At 44.7% G+C, this 19,453-nt stretch overlaps 1 protein-coding gene across 1 annotated transcript in view; it reads right to left on the bottom strand.

The window, feature by feature from the left end:
• The window catches only part of LOC8028604, a 40,090-nt gene extending 21,398 nt beyond the window's left edge, over positions 1 to 18,692 (bottom strand). The window contains exons 1-13 of the mRNA XM_042294848.1: positions 18,646 to 18,692; positions 17,462 to 17,514; positions 16,314 to 16,407; positions 14,224 to 14,292; positions 13,972 to 14,040; positions 13,157 to 13,261; positions 11,651 to 11,903; positions 9,377 to 9,665; positions 5,536 to 5,647; positions 3,590 to 3,757; positions 2,354 to 2,436; positions 2,199 to 2,274; positions 355 to 459 (exon numbers count right to left, since the gene is read on the bottom strand). Of these exons, the coding sequence (XP_042150782.1) occupies positions 355 to 459; positions 2,199 to 2,274; positions 2,354 to 2,436; positions 3,590 to 3,757; positions 5,536 to 5,647; positions 9,377 to 9,665; positions 11,651 to 11,903; positions 13,157 to 13,261; positions 13,972 to 14,040; positions 14,224 to 14,292; positions 16,314 to 16,407; positions 17,462 to 17,514; positions 18,646 to 18,681 (1,512 nt within the window). The 5' untranslated portion in view covers positions 18,682 to 18,692. The remainder of the gene's footprint in view (positions 1 to 354; positions 460 to 2,198; positions 2,275 to 2,353; positions 2,437 to 3,589; positions 3,758 to 5,535; positions 5,648 to 9,376; positions 9,666 to 11,650; positions 11,904 to 13,156; positions 13,262 to 13,971; positions 14,041 to 14,223; positions 14,293 to 16,313; positions 16,408 to 17,461; positions 17,515 to 18,645) is intronic.
• Positions 18,693 to 19,453: the final 761 nt, after the last annotated feature.

Genomic DNA, 19,453 nt, shown 5'->3' with positions numbered 1-19,453 from the left:
AGTATTTTTAATGGACCCGAACTAGCCGACTGGCTACGGATGCATCTGCATTTTTCACCCAATTGCATCAATCCTTTTTGTGAATAAAACTGATTTGATTGGTTTGAATACATGCTGTGCTACCGCTGCCTTTGCCACCATACTGTGGGAAAGAGGTGAAGTTCTCTTTTTTCCTCGGACCAAAATCTTTTGTCAAAGTTTTAAATAGGGGAGGCCACACATGGAGATACAGATGGAAGAACTTTTGAACCTAGAAAGCATGTAGATCAAGGTATGGTTTCTAAAAGCCAAGAACCTCCCCTGTGTAGCTTTGAGATGACGAGAGCGTAAGCGGGCACGGCGAGTGCGACTCACCACTTTGGAAGTGCCAAGCTTGAAGAGAAACTTCCACTCTTTCCAGCTCTGCTTTTCCAAGACCGCCGAGCGAAGCTCTTCGATGCGCAGAAGCAGCATGGGAATCTGCGTCGCCAGAAAGATTCACATTCCCTTGTTTCAAACTAGGCCATTCAAAGCAAACTTTCGATGTAAAAAATGGAGAACACCGAAGTTGGGGTGAGCACAGTTTCTCCCATGCTTAGCAAGAGTGCACAAACACACCCCAGTCCTCCAGTTCTAAAGTATAGTAATTATAGCATGATTCAAGTAGGTCTGAATGCTTTCCAGAAATATATTCTAAATTTTTCTAATAGATTCAAATGGAGACAAATTCTAACTTTTTCAACAAACATTCTAAACTTGCTTATATTAAACTGAATTTTTACAGATATTCTTTACAAAGTATTAAATCGAATACCTAGTAGTGTATTGTAACCATTTCTATGACTATTCAAGTTTCTAATCTTGATTTATAGTGTTTAATTTCACCTTCAAACGAAAAAGTGCTTCGGATTTTGTTTTGTAAATTATGTGGTGTTGTGCAAATATTCAAAATTTCGAATAGTAGTTTCGAATAGTGCACTATTCGATATCCGCTTTGCGATGAACTGCGATATTCATATTTTTCTAAGAGTTGGTAACGATGGTTTAGCCTTGTTGAGCGTGCTTCTCACCGAGCACGGGTGCACTGAGGAGAAGCAAGACCCGTAGAAGCGAGCTCCGCAGGTGTTGCTTCTCCACAGTGCATCGGTGCTCAGTAAGAAGCGCCCTCAATAGGGTAACCCGCCACCATCAACACTTGGAAAAACATGAATGTCGCAATTGCATATTTGGGAGAAAAGCCCACTTTCAAAGCGGGATGATGCACCTGCGTGCCTGGTGTATTTAAAAAGAAATGGGAACTTCGTTAATGTTGATATCTACAGTTCAGTGCTCTGTCCGTGTCGCCACAGTTCAGTGCACTGTCTGTCCTTCACCCCGTCTCTCGTCCTTTGCACTGTTTCAATTCTCAAGTATGTACCAACTCACCCAAGCTTCAACATTAGCATTGATATTTATGTTGCAGTAAATATTTCAAAATTAACTGTCGCTGTTATGCAAGAGTATGCAAGGCAGAGATGCCCTGAAAACCTGTGCTCATCATTCATGATTAATTCTGTTTTTATATTAAAGATTAATAAAAAAATATTTGTAGATGTCAAGATTTGTAAATCCACTCAATTAGGTATGGTGGATAATTATAATTATATTAAAATTAGCTAATAAATAGACAAGTGAAGCTTGAAAACAACCTTCACAGGTTTAGCTGGGTTTTCATATAAACATGGTGCAACAGCAATGCAAGGCTTAGAAAAAACTATTTGATATTCGATTAGAGAACATTGGGCCAAAACCTCTATTCGCTTCGAATTCGCTCTAAAATTACATCTTAAAAGTTTATTAGAGAGGGCTCTCCCACATTGACAAGCGAACTTCCCTCACAACACGGGTGGCCTGTGGCAAAGCCACAACATCATCGGTGCACCGGTCTGGGTAAAAAGAAAGGGCACTTCTTTCCAGCAACGAGCCTCCCCAAAAAATAAAAAGCAGCTCTTTACGTGGATGTTAGAATTCTATTTTGAACTTAAGGTTAAGATAGCGGACTGCCACTAGGGTTTAGATTTATCAGAAGTGACTATGAACTAGAATTCCATTTCAAGATTAGGGTTAAAATATTGAGCTGTCACTACATCGCGGAAGTATCACACATGGCAAGTGTCCGAAGTGACTGTGAAGCTTTTTTTGCAAATGCCCTAATTTCCAAAGGATCAACATGGACCCACCTCATCGATGAACTGCTCCAACTTCTTCGCAACCGACCGGATCTTGCTCCCACTGCCCATGTCGCAGAAGCTTTCCCTGCACATCCGACGCACATCCATCATTAAACGCGGGCCGGCCCCACGGGCACGAGGACGTAGGCACGAGCGAGACTCACTTTTTCCGCATGAGGCTGATGAAGGTCACAAACACCTTTTCGTAGAAACTGCGCAGCTTCACCAGTTCCCGCACGTTCAGGGACTGCAAGCATGATGGACAAGAGAGAGAGAAGATTTTTATGATGCCGTGATGAGTTTTGCGATGGACGACTTCCCATTAGTCTAATTTTAGCATTTTGAAAACGGGGACAAAAAACTGTTTTTTTATGGGTTTTAGCAGGTCAGTCATAAGCCTGGATGTTATCAGACACAAGCAGAGAACAAAAAGGGATGCGGATAAAGACTACGGCAACTGATCTGATGTCCTAATTTCGTCTCCCCTGTGCCATTTGTCCCCACACTTCTCCGGAGGAACAAGAAATAAATCTTTAATTTCCGAAGTACCAGTACCCAATTCGCTCACTAGGTGATTACCGGCGGAAACTCTCCCTATTAAGCACTCGCGTATTAAAGCCATGAAAGTAGGAAAACAAAGTTGCTTGTGCTTCTAGTACTGGAACCTGAGGCATCGACATAACTCGACCCTTGTACAGTCGAGACTTTTTCAGAAAAGGCTCGAGGTACAACTAAGCACCTCTCATGAGTTGTGAATGCGAAAGCATGTACATCATTCTTCCACTCTGCTCTGCCGGCGAAAAGAGAGCCGCTGTGACCTTGGACGTTTCGTATTGGCATGCTGACGGACGCGCAGCGCCATGGGGTGGCCGGTCATTGAAACTAACGTGCAGCGTCAGTTTCAACGAGCGGCCATCCCATGGCACTGCGTGTCCGGCCAATGGTAGCCTCGTTGACGCACACCAGCCAATGAGATTGAAGCCGAAAATCCATCAGCTTTACTCCGCTGCTTTGGGATCGGGAATTTTGGTCCCGTTGGCTAGCTTTGCGCGTGGTTTCATAGCTGGGAGCTGGCTTCACTTGGAGAAAGGATTCATAGTACCTTTTGGCACGGTTTAAAAGCTGATGACGTTGGCTCGCTCCATGAGACAGTTAATGCTTTTGCATTAAAAACACGTACCAGCGTAATTCACTGAACAAGTACCAACAAAGGTGGCGTGCTGTGACAAAACAAATTTGTATCAGCAAATTTATGATGCACCACAGAATCAAACCCTCGTCAAAAAAGGGCTGCTTATGTAACCCAAGGTCAAGCTGCGCCGGATGGTCTGGGGATCTTTGGTTGCGACGTTTTAGAGGTTTCGCCGTGAAACGACAGCGGTTTCGAGGGAGCCGCTCACGTTTCTGAGGGACCGGTTGAGGACTTGTCCGACGGTGGCCTTCCCCTCGGAGTCCGAGGCCGCGGATGCGGAGCACCCCTTGTCGTTGCTCATCCGGCTGATGATCAGGTCCAGGGCACACTTGGCCTCCGCAATCAGTTGGAACAGCGAGTCCAGGGAAGACTCGATCTGCGCGGGCCAACGTTTGGCATCGTGCCATCGTCGTTCCGTCTCTATTTCCATGCCCGCAAACAACTGATGGTCCAAATAATGAGGCAACGGCGACGTTGTAAATAACCTCGTTTGCATGGGTTCTGTATGCTGCAAACTAGGCCCGGGTTCAGAAGGGTTGAAAGCACAGTAGTCTCACGCTAATTCAAACATGGATATTTCATACTTTTGGTTGATTCAAACAAATTTCAAGAGGCAACACCTGCGAAGCTTGCTTCTGCGGGTGCTGCTTCTCCACAGTGCACGGGTGCTCGGTGAAAAGCGCTCTCAACGGGGCTGGAGCAGGGTGCCACAAGCTATAAAAACGGGCACCGCGCGGAAATTTCCATAGCAACTTGCGCAGATGCTGCGACATGGTGGCACGGCATGGGTCCACGTCACAGCTTCCGTGCAAGTTGCTGTGAAAACTCCCGCGCGGTGCCCGTTTTCATTGCTCCTCTGTCCACTGCTTAATAGTTCCCATTAGACAACTTCTTGGCCCAATAAACAATCTTAATTTTGTTTTGAGTTGTCATGTGCTGTCTAAACAGTCCACGATAAACAACTTTTTTGAGGGATAAATAAACCTATGTCATATATTTCACAAATTTTTCTCGTGCGGCATACCTGCCCCCGATCAGTAGGGTTATGTAGAGGAAATCATTGAGTATCTGCTTTGTATGTGTAGCCATTCATATAGCAAATCATAATTTTATTTTGTGGCATATTTAGATGAAGTTTTGATAATTCAAACTTCTGATAATTCAAAGAAAATTTGTGGCTTCCTAGAGATTTAATTAATGAGAGTCTACCATAATAAAGTAGCAAAACAAATTGTGTGAGAAATTTTCAACGATTCTGAACTAATGACAGCCATTTTGGCAAGGGGGTAGGTGATTTTCAGTGTGTTTTTTTTTTTTTAACTGAATCTCAAAAGATCAATACATAGTATAACTAGCAATATCGGAGTTGTTCAGTGCACCATCAATCTCTCTCATCTTCTGGAATTTGTGTCAGTTTGGATCAAGATCAAGTTGCTGATCACCCAAATCTCACGTGCCCCTAAAAAGTTTCCAAATAGTTTGTGCTCATCCTCCTTACCACGAGGTGGAGTCGCAACAAACAATTGCGGTGGCTTGGCTCAGTTATGCCAGGATATACGTAGCATGAGTTTATACGCACAAAATGAGAGGTGCTATCAAGCGGCTCCGGTGCAGCGTCAGACTTGGCTACTGCGCAACGGAGGCGCACAGCTGGGCACGCGGCGGCGCCAGTGCGTCTTCCACGGCTGTGACGTCACTCCTCTGGAATGGGCAGACCGGCAAGGCAAGCGCAGCGGCGGCGGAGCGTGCGGCAGCGGCACGGTGCACGGCGGCGGCTTCGCGCGGCTTTCATAATGAGCCGTGCTCATTATGCGAGCCGTGCTCAATATTGCGCACTCAATATGCGAGCTCATTATGCGGAGCTCTGTTGCCGCGCACTCCGCATAATGAGCACGGCTCACATAATGAGCACGGCCCATTATGAAGGCCACACGAAACTGCTCAATTTCGGCCAGTGTAGCTAACGCTACAAAAAGAATCTGGTAATATGCTGCCCTCCGACACCAGCAAGTTGAATGCCTCCATGCTTCAACTTGGACACCGAGCGGGGAACCTCGAGATGTCCATCCAGGAGAAGCGACAGAGTTCGACAGTACACTCAACGCCAAGATGGCGGCGCCAGAGATCCTCAGTAATGGGCGCCTTCGGACCCACCTCGGGTACGACGTAGGCCGCGATGACCGTGCGCTCCGTGAAAGACAGGTTCCCGAATGACCGCTTGACCGCCTCGAGCAGTTTCTGCAGCTGGTTCATGAAGATGGGTAGCCTGCAAGGCAGCGCCAGTGACGCAAGTAAGGCAAAACGCTCTCAAGAACCATACATTTTCGTTCAACAAATGCCAACACGAGGCACGTATTCATGAGCCACAAGTTGTGGTGCTGTGCTTCGGATGTGTCTCACACTAGTGTGTCTACCCACATCTTCAATTCAATTCAATTAAATTTATTTTCCCAACAGGGTGTAGGGCACTTAAAGGGGAACTCCGCCAATTTTTTGGTAGACCTTGATTTGGTTGGAAATTTGCAGACCGCATTAATAACCCTTTCTTATCAGATAACCAAAATATTTTAAAGAAATAAAATTTTTTCGTGAAAATATTAAATTTTCAAGTTACGCCGGCCGCGAGGGTCCCAGGGGGCAACTTTCTACTGGCAACAATAAAAAATCCCTACTTTTCCCTACCCGCATACGTCACACATGTGCAGGCGGACAAGCGACTCGGGCAGCTGCGAAGTGGCTTTCCGGACGCCAGCGATCGAGATAATTTTTTTGCAGCTTCAAGGTTGCAAGTTCCTATGCAATGGGTAGCAATCTGTGCTCCGCAATAGATTGTCGAAACAGTGCCGGGAAAAAGCTTCTTTTTTACCCTTGTTTTCATGGCAGAAAAAAAAAAAAAAACGTTCCCCGGCAGCAATGGAGGCCAGCCACGTCAAGGTGCTTTTGCGCGAGCTGTGTGCCAGGAGAACTAGTGTCACGTGAAACATTTTCACTTTTGCTCGGAATACTTTATAGCTGCGAGCTGAGTATCCTTCAGCAGCTGGAACAGTTTCAAGAGCGGCAAGCACAAACTCAGGCCAGCTGTGGCCATTATGACATCCGTCCAAAGAGCGCTAATAATATTGAGAAAAAATAGTACACTAGCACCATAGTCGACATTTGGCAAAGTCACATTTGTTATTCACAATTGGTTGAGTGATTTCTTTTTTTTTTTTTTACAAACACTATATTTGTTTCGGACGTCGAATCTACTCTCGGAGTTCCACTCACGCGGCCGATATGTTGAAGACGAGAAGTGAAACGTCTAAACAAAGTTCAAGACTGAATTTAGACATGACTTTCGACATATTGCTATTCCTCTCTGCTATTACAGAGGTTCATGAAGCAGGTGTTGAGCTCCATTAATATACGATAGAGCCTTGCCTGGTTTGTCAAATGGTTGGCGTGCAATATTCGCTACAGAAGTGATGAAAACGTTTTTAATTTATTATATTGCGGAGAAATTTTATATAAGGCTGAGAAGTTTTTTTTTTTAATTATGAAAATAATTATGGTGCTAAAGGGAAGCATGCCAATTTACAGCTGATGAAAACTGTGCTAAACCAACTTAACCTTAAAAAAAATCTTATATAGAATTACCCCCTTCCCATGTGCTCTCGTGGATGGGCGTTTGAACGCGTTGCATTCTACCGCAAAAGTAAAAAGAAAAAAATACGGGTACATTTTTTTATTAACTTTTGTTAACTTATTGAATTAAAAGGTTTATGATGTCTTTCTGTACCTCACACACTATTGTATCTTCAAGCAAATATTCTTTATTTGGAGATGAACAGTGTATTTGTGTATTTTATATGCATTCCATTGCACCTTGATGTTTGGCTTGGTGGTTGTGAAGTTCTTTTAATCGTCATTTCAACACAATCTTCATGATCAGTAACCTGCCATCTGATCTAAACGAATGCAGTTCATTCCATTCTTAACATTTCATTCTTTTTGAGAAAGTCTACATATCTTAGGTCCCAGCCCAGCACGCAAATGTTCATCGCTTTGGAAGGCGAGCAATGTATGCGCCACACGCACGAACGCTGAAAATGGCATCGACCAGAAGCGCTTTTCAGAAATGTCTACAGATCCCTTGCTAAATTACTTAAGCACCAAGGAGCATATTGATGCCACAAGAGTAGTTACACGTGCTGATGCCTGCAACAGTAACTTTTCAAAAGAAAATATAAAACAAATGGCACGTTTCTTCAGGTGATACGAGCGTGTGGGGCACCTGTACCCACGTTCCGAGCATTTCTTGCGGTGCTTTGGCAATTCATCAAAAGATGTATCGCGTGACTCTTCGACCTTTCTTCGCCAGCCATCTTCTAATAAAAGGGAACAGATCCACCAGCAATATCACGAAACTAGTGAGGCGCGGCTTGAGCGTAGCGAGTTGCAAAACCGGTTTTATAAAAATTCCAATTGCTCCCGTTGTTCTTTTCTTTTTACTTTCTTATAGTTGTGCACGTAGACCAAGGCCATACTTTATGCAAATATATATAATTATCAACTTCAAACAGCACGAACGCCCAGGTTTTCTTGCCGTTAGACGCGAGAAAGGCAGGCGCGAGCATACTTGATTGCCGGCAGCGTGCCTCGCTGCACACAAGTGACGTCACACTTGGGCGGTGGGGAAAACTGGGAAAAACCTAGGGAGAACGATGTTTCAGTTTCGGCAACAAACAAAATATCACTTTTTTAAATTAACTAGAGTCAATTTGGGAGAACGAGATAGCATTTCAGAATCAGGAAGCCATCCACATTCAGATTATGCCCTTGGATTCGGTAGCTCGAAAAGTCGGCGGAGTTCACCTTTAACACACCAGTCAATGATGCGCTCCAGGCACCATTGCTCCAACCTCCGCGTCTGCTAGTTCCTGTAAGGACGGCGGACGTCGCACCGATGCTGGTATTTTTCGCAAGTATGATCAACGACCGGGACAGCTTGCCAGAGAGCGTTACAAACGCATCTACCGTGGAATCATTGCCAACAATGATTCAACCAACAACTTTTTCCGCCATGATAGCCTACTGTTTTTTGTGTGTTGCTCGCAGTGCCGCGAGAGATCTCAATCTGCATTCTTTTTGCCTTCCTTTTTATACGCTCGCCCTTGCCTTGGCTTCCAATGGTGGCTGGCAGTATTTCTAAATCATAAATAAATAATATTAAAAAGAAATTTATGGCAAATTACTAGGCCATTGTGTTGCATGTGTCAAACGTCCTAGCATCACAAACGTTTAGCGATACTAGAGTTTCCCGACACCAGATGCCTACAATCAAGGCACTCTTCATCAGACAGTTTAACGTGTACCGTGAGTAAATTCAATAGTTGTTCCTAGAATGAAGCGGTATTATCACTAATCAAACTGATGAAGCTGGCGATTTTCCAAAGTTTTCCACACTTTCGAGCCCCTCTCCCTCAGTGCGCACGAGTGGTCGAGCTCCTTCTCGCCTACCTCACCCCTCCTCACCTACCCTTCTGGTCACACAACCTCTTTGTAAACCAATCGGCATCGAGCACCTCACTCCTCCTCTCCCATCCGTCAGCCAATCGGCGTCGAGCCTCCTGGCCATGCTTCTATCAGGGCTTCACCCAATGCTGAACACCCAGCCAAAAAAAATTTCAGCTTTTCCACTCCGGTGAAGATAAAAGACCAGGGAAGCTGTACTATGGTAAGAATGAAGTAATGGCGAGCCACTAGTCGGCAAGCCAAAATGGAAAGGCTCGAAAGGTTGTCGCCCTCTATGAGTGACAGTGGCAACCAGACAACCGGCAAGCCGGTTGTCTGGTTGCCACCATCACTCATAAATGGCAGTAGCTGTCCAAACTTCTGTGTCATCATTTGTTTACTGACGGATACAATCCTGGGGAAACTAGCCTTTAACAACTCCACTGTAAAACACTTCTAGTTAAAATGTGCGATGCCCAGGATACAGACGAGGCCCTTTCACCTGGACACGCAGTACTTGATGAGGTCGCGCCTCTCCTCGCGCGAGAGCTGGTGCTTGTGGCGGGAGAAGAGGTCACACAGCAGCAGCAGCTTGGAGGCTGCCACCGCACACTCCCGCAGGGCCTGCCCCACCACGTAGCAGAGGCGTGCCGGCGCGGCTGCGGCGTTAGCCACCGCACCGCCACTTCGGTGCCCACCGCCGGGCGAGTTCTCTGGGCCGACCTTGGCGCTGAAGCAGTCGACGACGCTCGATGCGCAGCGGTGCATGTCGGCGACCAGGGATACCACCTCTGCGCAGAAGTGGAATGCATGGCACGGAGGTGGAACGCATGGTGTGAGGATGGAAATGGGTGATCTTTGAGGAGAGCTACACGTGCGACGCTGCAGAGGCATTGTTGTTGTGCCCCCTTTCTTAGACGCCAATGACAACAATGATTGTGCAGCATCATGTGTGCCTCTTTATGACAAAATGGTGCAGAAGAGGACTTCGAGAGTCCTTTGCTGGCTGTGTGTTCATGGGGATAAACTAAGTTCCACCCATCTCACGACATGTGCAAAGTGCGACCATGAAATGGTCGCATTTTGCAAATATGTGACCATGTGCAACCATGAAATGATTGCACAAGGTTGCATGTGCAACATGAAAGGGTCACATGTTTCATGTGCAACTCAAGCACTATTACACAAACACGTGTTTTAAGTGTGACCACGAAATGACGCGCCCATTTAATGGGCACGTCATTCCTAGACCTTGCTAGACAGAGAGCCCTATTTTGACGTTGTTGACTTTGTTCCAAAATATTTTTTACTGCACCGAGGCAATGCAGAAAAGAATGCCTCCTTCCTCCTTTTCTGCAACATCTAACTACATCATGACCAAAATAAACATTTAAAGGGCCCCTTAAAAAAAACATTCTTTTTAAACAGTCTCGTTGAGAACGCGTGTCAAAAAAATTAATTTTACGCAAAGAAAAATTTTTTTAGCAGTATTGACGGCGAGAGACTTATCTGAAATTCTGCGTGCAAAGTCCATGACGTAAAGGAATGGTCATTCGCTCTTTCGACCTCAACGTGAAGGCGAAGTTGATCCACCGCTCCTCCACGCGCCCAAAATGTCGGGACAGAAAACAAGTGGAAAGGAGGTGACTACCAACCAAATTGCGTCTCGCGCCGTCGATATTGCTCTAAGAAAGTGTTTTTTTTCACGTAAAATAATTTTTTGACACGCGTGTCCTAACCAAACTGTTTCAAAAAAATTTGTTTTTCTTTTCAGGGGCCTTTTAAGGGGACACGTGCCAGGGGAATGTTTTTATTATTATTTACACTATCAAAATAAAATTTTTACAGTTTATGGTGCTTAACCTTTCTTTGTAAATTTGCTGTTAGATTTGATATAGCTTGATTATTTAGGTTCTTGGTGCAATGTACATGCAGAAAAAACATGTTTTTGTGCACACGTTAGGCATGGCATCACACTTAAACAAGCCTAGTAAAATAAACTCATCCACACCTTCTAAACCACTGAGTGCAATGAATAACAAAAATAATCTATGTGACGCTTGCTTAACTTTAAAATAATTAAAAAAATGAAATATGGCATTTCAAGGGGTTAACAGAAGTTTCTTAAATGCTTTCATAAATATAAAAGATATATACATTCTAAAGTATACACATGGAAAATTTGATGGTGATAGGACAATATTAAGAACAAAACTTCTTGTGCACAAACTGTGAATATGCCCCAAAATTACATAAAAAGAACAAAGCGCTCAAACTGTATGGTAGATGAATAGTTAGACTTTTCTGCGGTGCCGAAAATAACATTTTATAAAAAAATGTCTGCGAAAAACTAAAGCTACAGAAAACTGCAGCGAAAAGGAGACGGCTAGGCCTACTTGACAACGTAAATGTGATGGCGGGCGACATCACAACTTGAAGAACCACACAGAAAAAAATGGCTCGAACTCATGCCGTTCTGGGCTGCCTGGATGTCATCAAATGTGCGTTTGACTAATTTCGCAATCATAACTGTCACTAATTATTTTTATACATCAAATATAAAGACTCAAAATAATAAAACCCCTTAAAACCCCAAATCACTTCTTTTTTTCTTGTGCAAAATATTGCCGTTTTTTTACTTGCATCTTCCCTCAACAGAACAAACTGCAAGCACCGACAGGCCATTGGGAAATTCAGAAGTCGCTCACCCATGAATCAAAATGAGTTAACCCCCAAAATGCCGTGACCGAGACAAAGTCATTGGACGAAGCCTCACGTTGCCGCACGGCCGCATTGTGGAGGAAGAGCTGGCAGAGCGCGGTCAACCTCTCGAACCCCACAACAGGAGACCCGAGCAGTGCGAGGCAGGACCGTGCAGTCTCCTCGGTGGTTCCAGGAGGCAGGCAGTCCGCGTAGGCGCAGTGCAGGGCCGCCCGCACCACAGGGTCCGGAAGTCCGTCCAGCGGACTTCCGGACCTCCAGTCCACCAGGGGACAGCTCAGCCGGAGCAATGTCAGGTGCACCGGAAGCTGCAACGCGGAACCCAATGTCAGATCTTGGCGCGTTTCCTCAATTACCTCTTTGCGCGAGGGAGAAGTTTGTAGGTGTCTGCCAGTTGGACACCCGGGAAATCTCCCGTCTGCAGAACAGTTACAGAAGTGTCTCGCTCACAGAAACGTTTCTAATCGAGACACTTGTGGATACTTCCGCAAGTCAATCACCTACAACAAGGTTCTCTAAGGCCCGGCCCACGGTAGTCTTCTGACCGGCCTGCGGCTGGCCGCAGTCATTGCGACAAAGCCTGGCCCGCTTCCAGAAGACCCGCTGCTAGCAGTGCAAAAAGTGTGCGTAAAGCGACGGCGCCGTGACGCGCTCCAGATGCACAAACTAGGGTACCAGAAAAATGAAAGAAGCTGCATCATAACACGGCTCCTCTCACTATATTATTGAATGAACATCGTCATCACCAGAATCACCATTCTTAGTCCCTTTATGTATGTATAACTATGTTAAAATTAAATGGCTTCTGCGTGCACATTGCGCTTAGTGTCCTCTGTCGCGACTACTGCACATTGTCAGCATTAGTCTAATTATTGTAATTAGTCTTTTGCCCTCCCCGAAGGTGCCAAAGTTCGCTTTGATTAACTTCTGGTGAGTCTTCTTGGCCAAATGTGTGTGAAATGTCATTTTTCACTGAACAATAAATTTCAAATTCAAGCATATGTATTAATCCACTTAGGGTTTCTTTAATACATACTCTAAAACTCAGTTTTGTGTTTAGATGCCTATCTTCGTTAATTTCTTTAGTTTTTCTTCGTTTCTGATTATTCTTTTTTTTTTTTTTTTCAACCCTCAAGATTGCGATAGATTGCTAATCTGGCCCCTTAGCCAAAACGTCTGAAGACCCCTGATCTAAAAGATATTCTGGAGGTGCCTGTCGGTGAGACACCCAAAGACACTCCAATAAGCGAGACACTTATGAAAGAGTCTCACTCAAAAAAGCATGTATTTGTAAATGAGACACAGACACTCTCATAAGCAAAACTTATTCGAGTGTCTCTGTCAAAGGACACTTCTGCGAGGGTCTCAAACACAAAAATGTTTGCAGGTGAGACACTTCGACACTTGCTCACATTCACATCTGTAAGTGACACACTTGCAGAAGTGACTTCTGAGGTCTCACCTGTGAACAGAGACATCTAAGGCGTCTACAAAATCGGCAGCAAGATGTTGCGGCTGTTTCACCGGTTAGGGAAAGAAAGAGAGAAAGAAAAATGCCTACCTGTTTTCCACCTTCCGCCGTGATAACAGCGTCGGAGAAGTAGCCTTCCTCGAGCGCATGCAGATAGCTGAAAGGCTCGTCCCAACCCGTTTCTGCTTGTGCCAGCTGTGGAGGAAGCAATGTTAGGTAGGACATTTTTTTAATGTTAATGTCACCGACAAAACGTGAAGGTGGTCAGAGCCGGCAGAAAGCTTTGACTTGCAGCGAAATGTTTGCCTACAACTCTGATTTTTCCAGCAGGTTCGCTTTCAAAGTATCGTTGCCTTAATGTTACATTAATGTTGCGACATTAATATAATTTCAATGCGAGCTTCCCAATTTCCTCGCATGTGCAATAGCAATTATACAGCCCCTCATTCGTTGAGAGATCCCCGGGAGATTTAAAGCAATCCAAAATCGTTCCATGCCTGCACCTGTAAAGCGGTAAATACTAGCACACAATATCCTTCTGAAAAAAGAGCTCTAAAAATGCTCAAAGTCCACTAGAGGAATTCCCCATTAATGTTACAGAAGGACCTGCCAAGTAAAGTCGGTTATCTTTAGGAAAATAGACATAAAGGCAAAAATGCAAAGCAATGTGAATGCAACAATAAAGTTTAAAAAATAAGCAAAAAAGTATAAAGATTTACAGCAAGGCGAGAATGAAGACTGGAAAAGAGACAACTGCAGAGACTGAGACAAGAACAAAAGATAGAGTGAGGACAAAGGCAGGGACGTAACCGACGACTTAACAAGAGGTTAAAACAGTTATAAAAATGCACGAAAAAAAAAGAAAAGGAGATGAATTGCGGGAAGATCGAAAGAAGGACCGCCACCTTTACGCATTGCAGGACGCACCAACCCTCATAAATCAGGTTAATGCCGTCTTCGTCGGAATGGGCCACCTACGAAGGAACAGACGCAAAATCCATGAGCACAGACGACGAACCAAGACTGCACAAGTCAAGTGCACGACCCCAGAAATACACGAGCGTTTCATAATGAAAGTGGCAATCAGAATCACAAGGTTCGGAGTCGATGAATTAAGAAATACACTACAGAGGCAAGATGGTAGAGACCCAACCCACCCGAAACTCAATGACGTGACCGGCAAAGGTACCGAAGAATCTGATGTAGTGCGGGTTCCCAAGAAACACCTGTAACAAAAAAAAAATATAAAAGCAACTAACGCACCAAAGACCAGCCAGTTCGCATCAAAACAAGCTTGGTCTCATGATATTTCACCCCTTATGACAGGGTTTTAAATAGCAACTCCGGTCAAATTTCTATGTTGAGAAAACAATGCAGTCCTATGTCGTATCATCTGAAAAGCCTACACGTAAAATATTATGATGCAGTTCGGTCTAAAAGTTTATTAACCCGATTAACGAATTTGGAACGGCTCCACAGTTACCGAAACCCGCCCAATCTAGCAGGCGACATGCGGAGCAGAGCAGTTAACGCCGCTGTGTGGACACAGCCAACGCTGCACGGAACAACAACAGCTGGAAGAATAGTTTTCTTTATTTCTTACTTTTCGAGGCGCAAAGAGCGAGAGAGGGAGAAAAAAAAGAGAGCGTGGGGTGCTGTCCGCCGCTTTCGTTGATGACATAGCTGACGTGTCCGCACCACGTGATGTCTAGTAATTGACAAGCAGGACCAATGTTGCCGCTGTGGGCAAGGTTTCGGTTTCGCTTTGTGATTTTTGTTTAAGCAAGGTTCGCAAAAAAACTATTTAGCTTTTTGGGAAACGAATGTCACAGAAACATTTATTACTTGTTTTAACATGATAATCACCCGTAATAACAGAATTTTCGGAATTGACCGAAGTTTCCCTTTAAAGCCATGCTCACCGTAATATCTTGAGGGATAGCCCACCCAAAATTGAGAGAAAATCTGGTAAAAATAGGGAGTGGGCTAACTTTTGGTGTAAAATGAAGAGAAGTTGAAAAACAACACTTTTTTTAGATGATGTTTTCTGCTAGACTAGTTATCATGGTAAGGGACAAGGAAGCAACTGTACTTCTTAGTAAGCAGTGTTTGCTTACCGTATAATACCGAGCAAGCGCACACTCAAAATATGGAGATAATCGTAAAAAAGGGGGGAATGGGCGCTTGTTAGGTCATCAATTTTACCTATATATGTATTGTGCATATTTCTTTGAGATGTTGCGAAATTTGGGTGCGGGCGCTTGGTACTTTACGGTATATCCCGTCATGGCTAATTAGCCGCTTTTATGCAGAAGTCGTCATTGATCCGAACACTACGATAACCAGGAGTGGGCTATCTTTCGGTGTTTAAAATAAAATAGCAAATCAAGCCAGAAATAGGGGTGGGTTATCTTTCAGGGGTGGGGCATCTTTTGGGATATTTCGGTAGTTAACTTTTTTAAAAATAGTTCCCCTGCTGGCTTGAAAAAATAAAGCTTCTTCAAAGTTTGACTACAATCAATATAAAAGATTTCTGGCCAGCATCTGAAGCTGCTATCTAATCCCACAAAACAGAGTACAGGTCCATGTTGATGTCTACAAAATGTGCTATACGAAATTGTTTGACTGCTTTTTAACAGTTAGATACATTTAGAAAATATTAGACACAGTAGAATGTAGAAAAACGCTTTTCAGGGAAATATCCAAGACTGCTGACGATAGCTCTTTCCGTATAAATATCTGTAGTGACATAAAACTTTTGTAGTGTCACTAGACTAGCAGGAACAAAAATATGTATCAAAAGCGACCACACTATCAGTTGATTACGGAGCATACGAAAGGTATGTAAAATTCTAGAGGAATTTTTGAATGCAAGGATGTCAGAATCTGTGAAACTTTATGATGCCGTGTGATTATCAAAAATTGCAGAGAGCTCTACAGATACCATCTGGTAAAAATCTTGCACGTCTCACGTTTTTAGCCTCCAAAACGATCGTCATTTAGCCCCCTAAAAAAATCACTATACATACTCTGTTGCATCTCACGATGGAGACACTACGAGACATCAGTCATCTAACGCCGTGCAAGCGCCTCTCGGTTGGGGCGCAGTGACACACCGTGACAAGCGAAGTGCAGAGCTGCGCGACACTTTTACGGCGTTGGATTGGCGGGGCAGTCAGTAGCAACTGCTTCGGTCGATCGTAAGACGAAACGCAGTATGGGCTAGCTAACGCGCAGAAAGTTTTACCTCGAAAGTCTCACAACTGAAGAAGGGCATGGATTCCGCGTTGTCCGGAATCTTCCAAGTAAGGTCTCCGCTTTCGTCGAGCGTGAACTCCGTCCTGGCGGAAGATAGAGACTGATGTGAAAAGCTTTGTTGACCAAAAACTTTACTCAAAAACAGACATACTCCCTTGCGGTCCGTCAATGTAAAAAAAATTGGCAGCGACCTTTACGTTCAAAGACTTTTAATGTATGAAATGCAGTATTTTAAAAAGGGATCATTCTTTAATTTGTTTCTATTTTAATCTGAATGTGTTGTATAGGGCACATGACATCAGATCATGTGATATCAATTTTCCTGCGAAATTTAGCCGGGAAACTGAACTGGTGCATAAGTCACGTGACGTCAATTTTTCCGCTAAATCTAGCGGGAAACCTGAATTTGTCTGTAGGTCCCGTGACATCAATTCACACAACATCAATGATTCCACTAAATTTAGCATAGAACCTGAATTCGTGCATAGGGCACATGACATCCAATTCCTCGCTAAATTTAGTGGGATACGGACGGACAACCAGACAAAACTTTTTGATTGGGGGGGGGGGGGATAGCGTTAAAAAGCATTTCATACTTTAAAACGAGCGGTATGTTACGCAATGCTACTAGAAGGCTCTAGGAGAGCCGTGAAAGATAAAAACACACAAGCTCGATCGTGCCGACAGAGACCACGGAGCACAGAATGTGCGGTCTGTGCAAGTTCTTTCTTTGTGCACCATAGATGTTAGCCACGGGTAGAGAGAGAACAGGCGAGCGCACCGCACAGGCACTAGCCCATATGGTTCTCGAGCAATGCGTGACGTCAATGAGGTGAGCGGTTACGTGGCACGACGTCACACCGCTCTCACTGGCACGTTTTGCCAGGAGCGCAATGCTTTCAGAGTAGCTGTGCTACGCAGCTCAGCGGCCATTGCACCCGACTGCCACCACATCGACCCAGGTTCGAGTTTCATATACGACCTTAACGTCATGTCATGCCCTTAGCGTATCGCTCATCAATGTCAATCATTCCCGAAACTCGTCCACAACGACTTGCTTATAGCAAATGACTAACAAAACACATTTCGTGTTAAAACCTCTATCAAGATGAATAAGAACAGCGTGTAATATATTACCCTTCGACATCTGCAACCTCAGTTCCTGCGGCCAGCGATATGCATTTCGTGATCTGCAATTCCAGAAAGAGAAATTATGATGTGTCCGCAACTCAACAACAGTCCAAGCAGTGCGTGCCACCCAACCCGTACTGGAAAGAGGTCGGTGTTTGAACAGCCGAATGTCGTCTCCATTGGACCGTCAGGCCAGGCATGGCAGGTATGCCGGTTCGGTGACGGCAATTTACGGAGTCTCTTTTTCCTTTCATTTTGAATGGTGTTGGCATAGAGAAGCGTAGAGACGAGCATGATAAGAAAAAGTGGACAATTCATCGGGGTCACCTGACTACTAGTATAACATCAGTGCAAATACAAATGCATGGGAAAAAAATTATAAACTGAAGTAATTAGGTGCTGGATATTGTGAGATGGTTGGTTAAGGTTATGGTGCGAGCCTGTCTTTTTCTTCACTACCCAGATAAAAGGAATCGGCTCGAGCCAGATAAACGAAGGCAGCCGATATTTGGAAGACAGAAAAATCCCGTTTCCGCCATCACACAGCGGTAAAAACGCAGGTCTTTCATACAGGTCTTTGCGACAAGCTGCAGGACAAAAACGAGATACACCGTCTCGATCCACCCAAACGGGACAACTACCTTAATTATATTTACACATTCGCATAATTTCTCAGGCTCCTATTGATCCGTCAAGGGCTAGGGACGACGCCCACACGGGAGTTATCTAAACAAACAATGATTTGCGGCTGTTTTGGTGAGCCGAAGTCATCCAGGAATATTTCCAGGCTTCTCTCCTCCCCGTTCCCCCCGTCCAACGATCAGCTGTGAAGTCGAAACATTGAGATGGAGAAAAGAGCATTTTTCTGCGGTCTAGGCGTCCAGACGAGACTCAAAATGAAGCGTAATAACACGATTCAACTCTTACTGCAATAGCAAAGGCTATTCAAAAGAACTGCGCAAAGGTAACATTTGCACGGATATTTGTAAACAAACCAGTCGCATTAAATGTCAGACGAAGGAAAGCCAGTGTACCGACGGCCTGTGCTGCTAGAGTGGCGCGCACGAACCTCACACGAGTGCATGCAATCAAATTTGAGGTGTGGTCGGAAGAATCGACCCTTGCGGTGCCGTCGGGTTAATTGCGTGCCCGAAATTCGACAGTATTATGAAATAAAAAGTTTTTCTGACCTTCCAGCTCCCGCAGTATATGTTTTCGTCCGCCATATTGTCGTGATGGCAGTGGCGGTAGCGCCGATGTTGATCGTCGGAGGCGCTAGTCGGCTGCGACAAACATCGTGTGGTTCGAAGTTCGAACTGTTCGAACTCGAACCTTTCCTCAAATTTACTCCTAAAGTGCTCTCTTAGTTGTGTTTCACTAAAATGATTATGACATCTTGTTCATTAATCGTTTACCAGGGAGTATTTAACGACTAGCAGTCGTTAAACCGCTTTTAAAATGACAAATACACGTCGGCGCGTTTTTGACGTACTGCTTCTTGTTCTGGGGGCAAATATCGCGTTCTTGTTACGCCGTAAGCTTGTAGGCGGTAGCTATCTACCTATCTACCTCTACCCCCCTCTCCCCCCCCCCCCCTTTTTTTTCCCCCTTTTTTTTCATTATATTTATGATGGGTTTCGCCTTCGCTGCCCCGAGAATTTGCGGGCGATTACATGCCCGGAAAGCAGGGCTGGGCAGGGATACTCCAAAAAGTATTCGGGAATGCAAATACCGAGATACATGTATATAAAGCCCAAAGTACAGATAGTACTACTAGTCCGTTGCAACTCAAAAAGTTGGGGCGAGGGAAAGGACGGCTTGGGAGGATTAGCGTTATTTAGTGACTTGGTTCCGTCTGCTTCCTCCTCTCCTGCCTGCCTTTCCCTCACCCTACCTTATTTGTCTTTTATGCGACGGGATAGCCCTGAGATACTTCTGGAAAAACGACGAAAAAGTATTCCGGAATACAGATACATGTGTTCGCGAACGGTGCTATGT

The sequence above is a fragment of the Ixodes scapularis genome, unplaced genomic scaffold (assembly GCF_016920785.2).
Source record: "Ixodes scapularis isolate PalLabHiFi unplaced genomic scaffold, ASM1692078v2 PGA_scaffold6__148_contigs__length_123643588, whole genome shotgun sequence".
Lineage (NCBI taxonomy): Eukaryota > Metazoa > Arthropoda > Arachnida > Ixodida > Ixodidae > Ixodes > Ixodes scapularis.
Note: the sequence above shows the minus strand (reverse complement) of the source record. Positions and strands in the feature narration are given on the sequence as shown.